The sequence below is a fragment of the Pseudoliparis swirei genome, chromosome 9 (genome assembly GCF_029220125.1).
Source record: "Pseudoliparis swirei isolate HS2019 ecotype Mariana Trench chromosome 9, NWPU_hadal_v1, whole genome shotgun sequence".
In the NCBI taxonomy this organism is placed as follows: Eukaryota; Metazoa; Chordata; class Actinopteri; order Perciformes; family Liparidae; genus Pseudoliparis; species Pseudoliparis swirei.
In genome coordinates, this window is record NC_079396.1 from 624,387 (window position 1) to 636,626 (window position 12,240).

Below are 12,240 nucleotides of genomic sequence, written 5' to 3' on the forward strand. Positions count from 1 at the left end.
GTGGCCTGGTTGGGACTCGTTGGCTGCTAGTGGCCTGGTTGGGACTACGTTGGCTGCTGGTGGCCTGGTTGGGACCACGTTAGCTGCTAGTGGCCTGGTTGGGACTACGTTGGCTGCTAGTGGCCTGGTTGGGACACGTTGGCTGCTGGTGGCCTGGTTGGGACCACGTTAGCTGCTAGTGGCCTGGTTGGGACTACGTTAGCTGCTAGTGGCCTGGTTGGGACTACGTTAGCTGCTAGTGGCCTGGTTGGGACTACGTTAGCTGCTAGTGGCCTGGTTGGGACTACGTTAGCTGCTAGTGGCCTGGTTGGGACCACGTTGGCTGCTGGTGGCCTGGTTGGGACTACGTTGGCTGCTGGTGGCCTGGTTGGGACTACGTTGGCTGCCAGTGGCCTGGTTGGGACTACGTTGGCTGCTGGTGGCCTGGGTGGGACTACGTTGGCTGCTAGTGGCCTGGTTGGGACTACGTGGGTTGCTAGTGGTCTGGTTGGGACTCGTTGGCTGCTGGTGGCCTGGTTGGGACTACGTTGGCTGCTGGTGGCCTGGTTGGGACTACGTTAGCTGCTGGTGGCCTGGTTGGGACTACGTTAGCTGCTAGTGGCCTGGTTGGGACTACGTTAGCTGCTAGTGGCCTGGTTGGGACTATGTTAGCTGCTGGTGGCCTGGTTGGGACTCGTTGGCTGCTAGTGGCCTGGTTGGGACTACGTTAGCTGCTGGTGGCCTGGTTGGGACTCGTTGGCTGCTAGTGGCCTGGTTGGGACTACGTTGGCTGCTGGTGGCCTGGTTGGGACTACGTTAGCTGCTGGTGGCCTGGTTGGGACCACGTTAGCTGCTGGTGGCCTGGTTGGGACTCGTTAGCTGCTGGTGGCCTGGTTGGGACCACGTTGGCTGCTAGTGGCCTGGTTGGGACTACGTTAGCTGCCAGTGGCCTGGTTGGGACTACGTTGGCTGCTGGTGGCCTGGTTGGGACTACGTTAGCTGCTGGTGGCCTGGTTGGGACTACGTTAGCTGCTAGTGGCCTGGTTGGGACTACGTTGGCTGCTAGTGGCCTGGTTGGGACTACGTTGGCTGCTAGTGGCCTGGTTGGGACTACGTTGGCTGCCAGTGGCCTGGTTGGGACTACGTTGGCTGCTGGTGGCCTGGTTGGGACTACGTTGGCTGCTAGTGGCCTGGTTGGGACTACGTTGGCTGCTAGTGGCCTGGTTGGGACTACGTTGGCTGCTAGTGGCCTGGTTGGGACCACGTTAGCTGCCAGTGGCCTGGTTGGGACCACGTTGGCTGCTAGTGGCCTGGTTGGGACTACGTTGGCTGCTAGTGGCCTGGTTGGGACCACGTTAGCTGCTGGTGGCCTGGTTGGGACTACGTTGGCTGCCAGTGGCCTGGTTGGGACCACGTTAGCTGCTGGTGGCCTGGTTGGGACCACGTTGGCTGCCAGTGGTCTGGTTGGGACTACGTTGGCTGCTGGTGGCCTGGTTGGGACCACGTTGGCTGCTAGTGGCCTGGTTGGGACTACGTTGGCTGCTGGTGGCCTGGTTGGGACTACGTTGGCTGCTAGTGGCCTGGTTGGGACTCGTTGGCTGCTGGTGGCCTGGTTGGGACCACGTTGGCTGCTGGTGGCCTGGTTGGGACTACGTTAGCTGCTAGTGGCCTGGTTGGGACTACGTTAGCTGCTAGTGGCCTGGTTGGGACTACGTTAGCTGCTAGTGGCCTGGTTGGGACTACGTTAGCTGCTCGTGGCCTGGTTGGGACTACGTTAGCTGCTAGTGGCCTGGTTGGGACTCGTTGGCTGCTAGTGGCCTGGTTGGGACTACGTTGGCTGCTAGTGGCCTGGTTGGGACTACGTTAGCTGCTAGTGGCCTGGTTGGGACTACGTTAGCTGCTAGTGGCCTGGTTGGGACTACGTTAGCTGCTAGTGGCCTGGTTGGGACTACGTTAGCTGCTAGTGGCCTGGTTGGGACTACGTTAGCTGCTAGTGGCCTGGTTGGGACTACGTTAGCTGCTAGTGGTCTGGTTGGGACTACGTTAGCTGCTAGTGGCCTGGTTGGGACTACGTTAGCTGCTAGTGGCCTGGTTGGGACTACGTTAGCTGCTAGTGGCCTGGTTGGGACTACGTTAGCTGCTCGTGGCCTGGTTGGGACTACGTTAGCTGCTAGTGGCCTAGTTGGGACTACGTTAGCTGCTAGTGGCCTGGTTGGGACTACGTTTGCTGCTAGTGGCCTGGTTGGGACTACGTTGGCTGCTAGTGGCCTGGTTGGGACCACGTTAGCTGCTAGTGGTCTGGTTGGGACTACGTTGCTGCCAGTGGCCTGGTTGGGACCACGTTAGCTGCCAGTGGCCTGGTTGGGACTCGTTGGCTGCTGGTGGCCTGGTTGGGACTACGTTGCTGCTAGTGGCCTGGTTGGGACCACGTTGGCTGCCAGTGGCCTGGTTGGGACCACGTTAGCTGCCAGTGGCCTGGTTGGGACTACGTTGGCTGCTAGTGGCCTGGTTGGGACTACGTTAGCTGCCAGTGGCCTGGTTGGGACCACGTTGGCTGCCAGTGGTCTGGTTGGGACCACGTTAGCTGCCAGTGGCCTGGTTGGGACCACGTTGGCTGCCAGTGGTCTGGTTGGGACTACGTTAGCTGCTAGTGGTCTGGTTGGGACCACGTTAGCTGCTGGTGGCCTGGTTGGGACCACGTTTGCTGCTAGTGGCCTGGTTGGGACCACGTTGGCTGCAGTGGCCTGGTTGGGACCACGTTGGCTGCTAGTGGCCTGGTTGGGACTACGTTGGCTGCCAGTGGCCTGGTTGGGACTACGTTGGCTGCCAGTGGCCTGGTTGGGACTCGTTGGCTGCTGGTGGTCTGGTTGGGACCACGTTAGCTGCCAGTGGCCTGGTTGGGACCACGTTGGCTGCTAGTGGCCTGGTTGGGACCACGTTGGCTGCCAGTGGTCTGGTTGGGACTACGTTAGCTGCTAGTGGCCTGGTTGGGACTACGTTAGCTGCTAGTGGCCTGGTTGGGACTACGTTAGCTGCTAGTGGTCTGGTTGGGACTACGTTAGCTGCTCGTGGCCTGGTTGGGACTACGTTAGCTGCTAGTGGCCTAGTTGGGACTACGTTAGCTGCTAGTGGCCTGGTTGGGACTACGTTTGCTGCTAGTGGCCTGGTTGGGACTACGTTAGCTGCTAGTGGTCTGGTTGGGACTACGTTAGCTGCTAGTGGTCTGGTTGGGACTACGTTAGCTGCTAGTGGCCTGGTTGGGACTACGTTAGCTGCTAGTGGCCTGGTTGGGACTACGTTAGCTGCTAGTGGCCTGGTTGGGACTACGTTAGCTGCTAGTGGCCTGGTTGGGACTACGTTAGCTGCTAGTGGCCTGGTTGGGACTACGTTAGCTGCTAGTGGCCTGGTTGGGACTACATTTGCTGCTAGTGGCCTGGTTGGGACTACGTTAGCTGCTAGTGGTCTGGTTGGGACTACGTTGGCTGCTAGTGGCCTGGTTGGGACTACGTTAGCTGCTAGTGGCCTGGTTGGGACTACGTTAGCTGCTAGTGGCCTGGTTGGGACTACATTTGCTGCTAGTGGCCTGGTTGGGACCTCGTTGGCTGCTGGTGGTCTGGTTGGGACCACGTTGGCTGCTAGTGGCCTGGTTGGGACTACGTTAGCTGCTAGTGGCCTGGTTGGGACTACGTTAGCTGCTAGTGGCCTGGTTGGGACTACGTTAGCTGCTAGTGGCCTGGTTGGGACTACGTTAGCTGCTAGTGGCCTGGTTGGGACTACGTTAGCTGCTAGTGGTCTGGTTGGGACTACGTTAGCTGCTAGTGGTCTGGTTGGGACTACGTTAGCTGCTAGTGGCCTGGTTGGGACTACATTTGCTGCTAGTGGCCTGGTTGGGACTACGTTAGCTGCTAGTGGTCTGGTTGGGACTACGTTAGCTGCTAGTGGCCTGGTTGGGACTACGTTAGCTGCTAGTGGCCTGGTTGGGACTACGTTGGCTGCCAGTGGCCTGGTTGGGACTACGATTGCTGCTAGTGGCCTGGTTGGGACTACGTTTGCTGCTAGTGGTCTCGTTGGGACTACGTTAGCTGCTGGTGGCCTGGTTGGGACTACGTTAGCTGCCAGTGGCCTGGTTGGGACTACGTTAGCTGCTAGTGGCCTGGTTGGGACTACGTTAGCTGCTAGTGGCCTGGTTGGGACTACGTTAGCTGCTAGTGGTCTGGTTGGGACTACGTTAGTTGCTAGTGGTCTGGTTGGGACTACGTTAGCTGCTAGTGGCCTGGTTGGGACTACGTTAGCTGCTGGTGGCCTGGTTGGGACCACGTTAGCTGCTAGTGGCCTGGTTGGGACTACGTTAGCTGCTAGTGGTCTGGTTGGGACTACGTTAGTTGCTAGTGGTCTGGTTGGGACTACGTTAGCTGCTAGTGGCCTGGTTGGGACTACGTTAGCTGCTAGTGGCCTGGTTGGGACTACGTTAGCTGCTAGTGGCCTGGTTGGGACTACGTTAGCTGCTAGTGGCCTGGTTGGGACTACGTTAGCTGCTAGTGGCCTGGTTGGGACTACGTTAGCTGCTAGTGGCCTGGTTGGGACTATGTTAGCTGCTAGTGGCCTCACCTAAAAGCCTTCTAGTGTGTTCGGTACCTGCGGTGCGTCAGGAAGCTGCCGTTGGCGTGGCCCGAGCCGTCGCAGCCCGGCGTGGGGCAGGTTGGGCCCTCGGTCTTGAAGGCCTTCCAGGAGAAGGGGGTCCCGTTCAGGAGGCCCTCCTTCTGGCGGCGGGCGGCCAGCGGGCAGCCGTAGGCGCTGCGGTGCGTGGCGTACTTCCCACTGATGTGACCCAGGCTGTCGCAGCCGGGGACCGGACACCTGGAGGGGGGGGGGGGGGATAGAGGAGGAGAGAAAGAGAGGCACAAAGGTTAGATGAGAAGAATCCAAACAATCAAACTGGAGAGGAAGTTGAGCACATGACAGTCCAGCTTTACGGTTTATTCTTTCTCTCCTGGGCCAAATTCAGTTTTCTTTACATCGGAGTTTCAACATTAAGAATCTCCTGAAGCCGGAGCTGTGAAGCTGAGGCCGTGTGTTCGGTCCCAGTGAAGGCCGGGTCACTCGCTCTGCATCCACAGTGACTGTCCTCTCTCTCTGACTTTTCCTTTTTATTGCATTTTACTTTTACCGTCAGTCTCGCTAAAAGACATTATGTACGAACTTTAAAAGCTCGGAGTCCTCCTGGTTGTCCTTGGTAGGAGTTTTAATTCCACTTTTCTTGGCACGCGGGCACCCAGAGATACTGAAAACAGAAAGTATGGAGTTGATAACATCGGGTTGGAAGAGTCTGGTGAAGTGATTGCTTGTTAAAGGGAGAGCACATTATAAGGAAGAATAATTTACAGAGTTTGTTCAACCAACTAGAAGAAAAAGGAAATGTGCTGTATGTGATCCCTGTCTAGTTCTAGCATGAACTACCACTAGGCCTCTCTGGCTGACTGTGTGTGTGTGTGTGTGTGTGTGTGTGTGTGTGTGTGTGTTACCTTCTGTGGGAGGTGTAGTTTCCTGTGATGTGACCTGAGCCGTCACATCCTGGAGTCGGGCATCTGGAGAGGGCAGAGCGGGTCGGACTTTAAGTCAAGAAGCAGAACCACAAACGACTGGAGACGATTCAGAGGAACACGACATGATGCAGGCCATGAGGATGAGTTATGCTTCTTCATCTTCATCTTCTCATTCGCACTTGTGAGCGGCGTCTCTCACGTCGCCTCGGCACTAAAACAGTGTCTGTGCGTCGGGGCTGAGAGAAGTCGTGACTCATCCACATGAACAGCTGAGGGCAACGAGCAGAGCAGAGAGCAGGAGCTCTGAAGGAAGAGCAGCGAGGTGTCGAGCACACATACTTGAGTTCAGGGGTGTGGGCCGCCATGAGGGAGCGAAGGCTCTTATCAGCGAGAGGACACCCAGACAGACTGAGAGGAGGAGGAGAGGAGGAGGAGAGGAGGAGGGAACCAGGATGAAAGGAGGGGGAAAGAAGTGAGCGAAGGGAAATCAAGAATGCGAGGCATACCAAGGTCATTTAGGAGGAGGAGGAGGAGGAGGAGGAGGAGGAGGGCGAGGAGTAAACCACTGATCAGAGCCGTGAGCGCGGCTGGGCTACAGCGCCGCTCGCCAACAACATCTCTGAGTTAGTCGTGGTGCTCTTTGGACTCAGAGCCCACATCTCATATCCGACGCTAAGCGGAGAGCAGGAGCTTCCTGTTCGCTGCAGGCGGTGGTTACCTGCGATGGGACGCGTAGTTTCCAGTGATGTGACCACTGCCGTCACAGCCAGGGGTGGGGCACCTGGGGCGAGATACAGAGAGAGAGAGAGCGTTAGGGCACGCGAGCAGTGTGGCTGGAGAATGGCTAATGTCTAGTATCTAATGTCATGACTCTATTTCGAGATCATGAACTAGTGGAGGGATTCATGGTCCCCAGAGGATGGGCTCAACTGACTGAGGATCTGATCTGATCTGATTTGATGATCTTTATGTCCATTTAGTATTTGATCTCTTTTGATGGTTGGGGTCAAACATGTCACTGGGGGGAGGAGCAAGTGGTTTGATGTATGCTGAATACTATGATGGTACAAAACAATTAACTTCTAATATGAGAATCATATTAAAGGTGACAAAAAATGTAAATATGTGAAAGTGTAAAAGTAGAGGACAAATCTGAGAAGTATGAAAACTAACTCAAGTTTGTAACGTTGGTTGAGCGTACAGGTCACAGCGTTGCTCGCATATCCGTAACAAACACACCAAAAGGTGCAGTCGGATCGGGAATCGTGTGCATTTAAGTTTAACAATTGCCGTTTATCGGAGAGACGTGAAAAACGGTGGAAGATTCTCAGTCTATGGGAAAAATACTTTGGACCACTACTCTTCCCGCAGTGTAACTCGCAAATACGTCAAACTACATCAAAACATGCGTCATGATCGGGAATCGCGTGGAATGACTTTTCTAAGAGATCGGACCGACGCTTCGCCTCAAAGCGCCAACAGATTCAGCTAAATCGTCCCATTTACTTGAATGGGGTTTCCGAAGAAAAAACGTTAAAAAACGCTAATATTTGTTGCCACAGTGACTCGCCATACGTTACGGTAGAGAAATGATTCAAGTTTTAGAACGTTAACAAGAGGATGGAGTTCATTTGATCCATTGGACATTTTCTCATAGCTGGCTCAGTTTCCATGGAATCTGTGTTTGAGTTCCAGAAGATGAAGATGTGAGAGAGCAACAGGAAGTCAGAGCAGACTGCAGAGAGAGAGCAACAGGAAGTCAGAGCAGAGAGAGAGAGCAACAGGAAGTCAGAGCAGAGAGAGAGCAACAGGAAGTCAGAGCAGAGAGAGAGCAACAGGAAGTCAGAGCAGAGAGAGAGCAACAGGAAGTCAGAGCAGAGAGAGAGCAACAGGAAGTCAGAGCAGAGAGAGAGCAACAGGAAGTCAGAGCAGAGAGAGAGCAACAGGAAGTCAGAGTAGACTGCAGAGAGAGAGCAACAGGAAGTCAGAGCAGACTGCAGAGAGAGAGCAACAGGAAGTCAGAGCAGAGAGAGAGAGAGCAACAGGAAGTCAGAGCAGAGAGAGAGAGCAACAGGAAGTCAGAGAGAGAGAGAGAGCAACAGGAAGTCAGAGCAGACTGCAGAGAGAGAGCAACAGGAAGTCAGAGCAGAGAGAGAGAGCAACAGGAAGTCAGAGCAGACTGAGAGGCAACAGGAGTCAGAGGAGAGAGAGCAACAGGAAGTCAGACCAGAGAGAGAGAGCAACAGGAAGTCAGAGCAGAGTGAGAGAGAGCAACAGGAAGTCAGAGCAGACTGAGAGAGAGCAACAGGAAGTTAGAGCAGAGAGAGAGAGAGCAACAGGAAGTCAGAGCAGAGAGAGAGAGAGCAACAGGAAGTTAGAGCAGAGAGAGAGAGAGAGAGCAACAGGAAGTCAGAGCAGAGAGAGAGAGAGCAACAGGAAGTCAGAGCAGAGAGAGAGAGCAACAGGAAGTCAGAACAGAAAGAGAGAGCAACAGGAAGTCAGAGCACGTTAAGGACACGTAGACGATCACAGAGGCCTCGGGCCTCATCGGGACCACACTTCAGATCAGTTATGGTTTGATGGGAAATTCACATTTTTAACCGGTTCCTTTTTTCATGAAAAACCGAGCTGCTTCAAATGAGCTCATCAGGCAGCTCTAGTAACACGGGCCTGTCACCACGGCAACCGTTGATACACATGCAGGCTGTGTGTGTCTGTGTGCAAAGACACACACACACACATTCTCATTTATAATACGTAGCGGGGTCATCGGTGCAGAAATGTGGGTGTGTCCACTGATACACACAGAGGAAGGAAGGGAAGGAAGGAAGCCAGGCAAGGAGGGAAGGAAGGAAGGAAAGTAAGGGAAGGAAGCCAGGCAATGAGGCAAGGAAGGAAGGAAAGGAAGGAAGCCAGGCCAGGAGGGAAGGAAAGGAGGCTTTCTAACATTATAGATATGTATATAATATTCATGTATGTAAACATAAATACTTCTAAACTTCTTGTGCACGTTTTAGATTGAAATTCTAGTTATATATGTTTTAAAAGAAAATCGTAGGGGGCTTTTAGTTCACATCTCAACATGTTCATTTGTATAATAACGACGAGCTGATATCGTTTGTTGAGTTAACTCCATTCGGAGTCAAATGGAATCCAAAGCATCCGTAACCCCGGGGCCCCGGGGCCCTTGGGTTTATCAGACAAATGGCCTCGACAGTTAGCATGCTAACACGCTAAGCTAAGATGCTGAACAAGCATGTTAGCATTAGCATTTAGCTCAAAGCAAAGCAGCCTAAAAGACTTACGAGAGCAGCTCTTTCTTGCTGTCCTTGGGCTGGAACTTGACCTTGAAGCTTGGGGTTGTGACCTCTCCGGGGTACTTCCTGTCCTCCAGCCCGTCCTGCATCATGTCGGCGTCCTCAGCGTCAGACGAGACCAACGAGCGACCCGTGGGCTCCACCTGAGGGCCGGAACAGGTGAGCCTCTGTGGCGTCACTCATGTGCTGCTGACCTGCTGACCTGTTGACCTGCTGACCTGCTGACCTGTTGACCTGTTGACCTGCTGACCTGTTGACCTGTTGACCTGCTGACCTGTTGACCTGCTGACCTGTTGACCTGTTGACCTGCTGACCTGTTGACCTGTTGACCTGCTGACCTGCTGACCTGTTGACCTGTTGACCTGCTGACCTGTTGACCTGCTGACCTGTTGACCTGCTGACCTGTTGACCTGTTGACCTGCTGACCTGCTGACCTGTTGACCTGCTGACCTGTTGACCTGTTGACCTGTTGACCTGCTGACCTGTTGACCTGCTGACCTGTTGACCTGCTGACCTGTTGACCTGCTGACCTGTTGACCTGCTGACCTGCTGACCTGTTGACCTGCTGACCTGTTGACCTGCTGACCTGTTGACCTGCTGACCTGCTGACCTGCTGACCTGTTGACCTGTTGACCTGCTGACCTGTTGACCTGCTGACCTGCTGACCTGCTGACCTGTTGACCTGCTGACCTGCTGACCTGTTGACCTGTTGACCTGCTGACCTGTTGACCTGCTGACCTGTTGACCTGCTGACCTGCTGACCTGTTGACCTGTTGACCTGCTGACCTGTTGACCTGTTGACCTGTTGACCTGCTGACCTGTTGACCTGTTGACCTGTTGACCTGCTGACCTGTTGACCTGCTGACCTGTTGACCTGCTGACCTGCTGACCTGTTGACCTGCTGACCTGTTGACCTGCTGACCTGCTGACCTGTTGACCTGCTGACCTGTTGACCTGTTGACCTGTTGACCTGTTGACCTGTTGACCTGCTGACCTGCTGACCTGCTGACCTGTTGACCTGCTGACCTGTTGACCTGTTGACCTGTTGACCTGCTGACCTGTTGACCTGTTGACCTGTTGACCTGTTGACCTGCTGACCTGTTGACCTGTTGACCTGCTGACCTGTTGACCTGTTGACCTGTTGACCTGTTGACCTGCTGACCTGTTGACCTGCTGACCTGTTGACCTGCTGACCTGTTGACCTGCTTGAGTGTTTCACATCCGTCAACAAGCAAAGCGCCACGTGCTCAACGTCTTTCATCCTTTTCTCCTTGTGGTCAGAAGGCGTGTCCTCATGACAGCGAGCTCCAGAGGCTTCCTCGTTAGCATACGGCTGATGATGCAACGCACCTGACACACACCTCTGATAACGTGATGGAACTCTGAATACACCAACAAGGAAGACCGTCTGTTGTTGTTTGTGTTGCATCACTTGTCTGTTGTTGTTTGTATGTTGTTGTTTCTCTGTTGTTGTTTGTATGTTGTTGTCTGTCTGTTGTTGTTTGTATGTTGTTGTTTGTGTTGCATCACTTGTCCGTTGTTGTTTGTCTGTTGTTGTCTGTACTCCATATGATCGGACTGACCTCGTCCAGCTCCTCCTCCCGGTGGCGGTTGGGCTTGGTGTAATCCAGAGGCTCCTCCCACTCCTCCTGCTTGTAGGCGTGCAGGTTGGGTGACGTCATCCCGCTGTGAAGCAGTGAGGAAGACGAGGAGGAGGAGGAAGGCTCTGGGGACCGGACCCCGGGGCTGCCGCCCTCTCGTTTGATGGGCTTCTTCATGCTCAGGTCCAGGGTCCCGTTCTCATCCACCTCGATGGAGGGCCCCTGGAGGAGAGGGGGGAGGGGCCTCACAGTGAATACGACTCTACAGTTCACCATCACCATCACCAACATCATCATCATCATCATCATCACCACCATCATCATCACCACCATCACCAACATCATCATCATCATCATCATCATCATCATCACCATCATCATCATCACCATCATCATCATCACCACCATCATCATCACCACCATCACCATCATCATCATCATCATCATCATCATCACCATCATCATCACCATCACCATCATCATCATCATCACCATCATCATCATCACCATCATCATCACCACCATCACCATCATCATCATCATCATCATCACCACCATCATCATCACCACCATCACCAACATCATCATCATCATCATCACCACCATCATCATCACCACCATCACCAACATCATCATCATCATCGCCATCACCATCATCATCATCATCACCATCACCACCATCATCATCACCACCATCACCAACATCATCATCTTCACCATCATCATCATCACCATCACCAGATGATGATGGGGAAGAGGAGGAGGGATGGAGAGACCAGAGCGAGGGAGATTAAAGAGAGGAGGAAAGGATGTGAAAATAAAATGAAAGAGAGTGGCGGGTGGAGGAGAGAGAGAGAGGAAGGGGAGAGGAAGAGGGCTATGACATCACCCGTCAGCTGGGCGATGAAGGACACCTGTCTGAGCGCAGCTCTTCATCATGACCTCGTGACCTCGCTCACCTTCAGCGGGGCGCTCCGGTTCTCCGGCTTCTGCCAGCAGCGCGTCGACAGGTTCAAGATGGCGGTGGCCGCCATGTGAGCGGCCTCGGCGTCCTGGGAGAAGTCGTAGGCCAATGAGGAGCTCTTCCCGTAACCGTGGAGACCGAGGCTGGGAGACGGGGACTTGGGGAACGAGGCATTAGCTGGAGGAGGAGGAGGAGGAGGAGGTTAGCTCAGGTCGTCCTCTCGTGGTTAGCTTAGCATAAAGACGTACTCCTGAAGGCTCTGGGCGGCGTGCTGCCGGCGGCCATCTTGGGGATCAGCATCCTCTTGCCGAACACCTGCGCGTCGAAGCTGGCGTAGTCGAAGGTCACCTTGGAGTACCTCTCCAGCTCCCGGGCCAGGTCGGCCCGCGGCGTGGAGCCGCCGTACTGAGGGACCTCCAGCTGCTTCACGAAGCACATGGGCCTGAGGGGGAGGGGTCAAAGGTCAGGGATGGCGGTGGCTCTACAGTCAGTGTGTGTGTAGCGGGGGACCCACCTCAACACGCGGCCCTGCACCCCGCCCCCCCCCTGGGGGAGGAGCTGACCTTTGGTCGTCTTGTCTGAGGCGGCGATGGGACACCCTGAGAGGCTGGAGGCAGAGAGGAGGCTGAGCCACGCCCACAGTGTGTGTACCTGTGGTGTGTGTACCTGTGGTATGTGTACCTGAGGTATGTGTACCTGTGGTGTGTGTACCTGTGGTGTGTGTACCTGTGGTGTGTGTACCTGTGGTGTGTGTACCTGTGGTGTGTGTACCTGTGGTGTGTGTACCTGTGGTGTGTGTACCTGTGGTGTGTGTACCTGTGGTGTGTGTACATGTG

At 54.6% G+C, this 12,240-nt stretch overlaps 1 protein-coding gene across 7 annotated transcripts in view; it reads right to left on the reverse strand.

Annotated features, from left to right (window-relative positions):
- LOC130198953 (myelin transcription factor 1-like) overlaps positions 1 to 11,994 on the reverse strand; it is a 14,861-nt gene extending 2,867 nt beyond the window's left edge. For 3 of the 7 annotated variants that reach the window (XM_056422076.1, XM_056422082.1, XM_056422081.1), the window contains exons 1-10: positions 11,919 to 11,994; positions 11,653 to 11,846; positions 11,400 to 11,581; positions 10,423 to 10,662; positions 8,828 to 8,982; positions 6,241 to 6,303; positions 5,862 to 5,930; positions 5,502 to 5,564; positions 5,180 to 5,260; positions 4,615 to 4,836 (exon numbers count right to left, since the gene is read on the reverse strand). In XM_056422076.1, the coding sequence (XP_056278051.1) occupies positions 4,615 to 4,836; positions 5,180 to 5,260; positions 5,502 to 5,564; positions 5,862 to 5,930; positions 6,241 to 6,303; positions 8,828 to 8,982; positions 10,423 to 10,662; positions 11,400 to 11,581; positions 11,653 to 11,842 (1,265 nt within the window). In that variant the 5' untranslated portion in view covers positions 11,843 to 11,846; positions 11,919 to 11,994. The remainder of the gene's footprint in view (positions 1 to 4,614; positions 4,837 to 5,179; positions 5,261 to 5,501; positions 5,565 to 5,861; positions 5,931 to 6,240; positions 6,304 to 8,827; positions 8,983 to 10,422; positions 10,663 to 11,399; positions 11,582 to 11,652; positions 11,847 to 11,918) is intronic. The other 4 variants (XM_056422077.1, XM_056422078.1, XM_056422079.1 and 1 more) reach the window with 4 other exon arrangements.
- Positions 11,995 to 12,240: the final 246 nt, after the last annotated feature.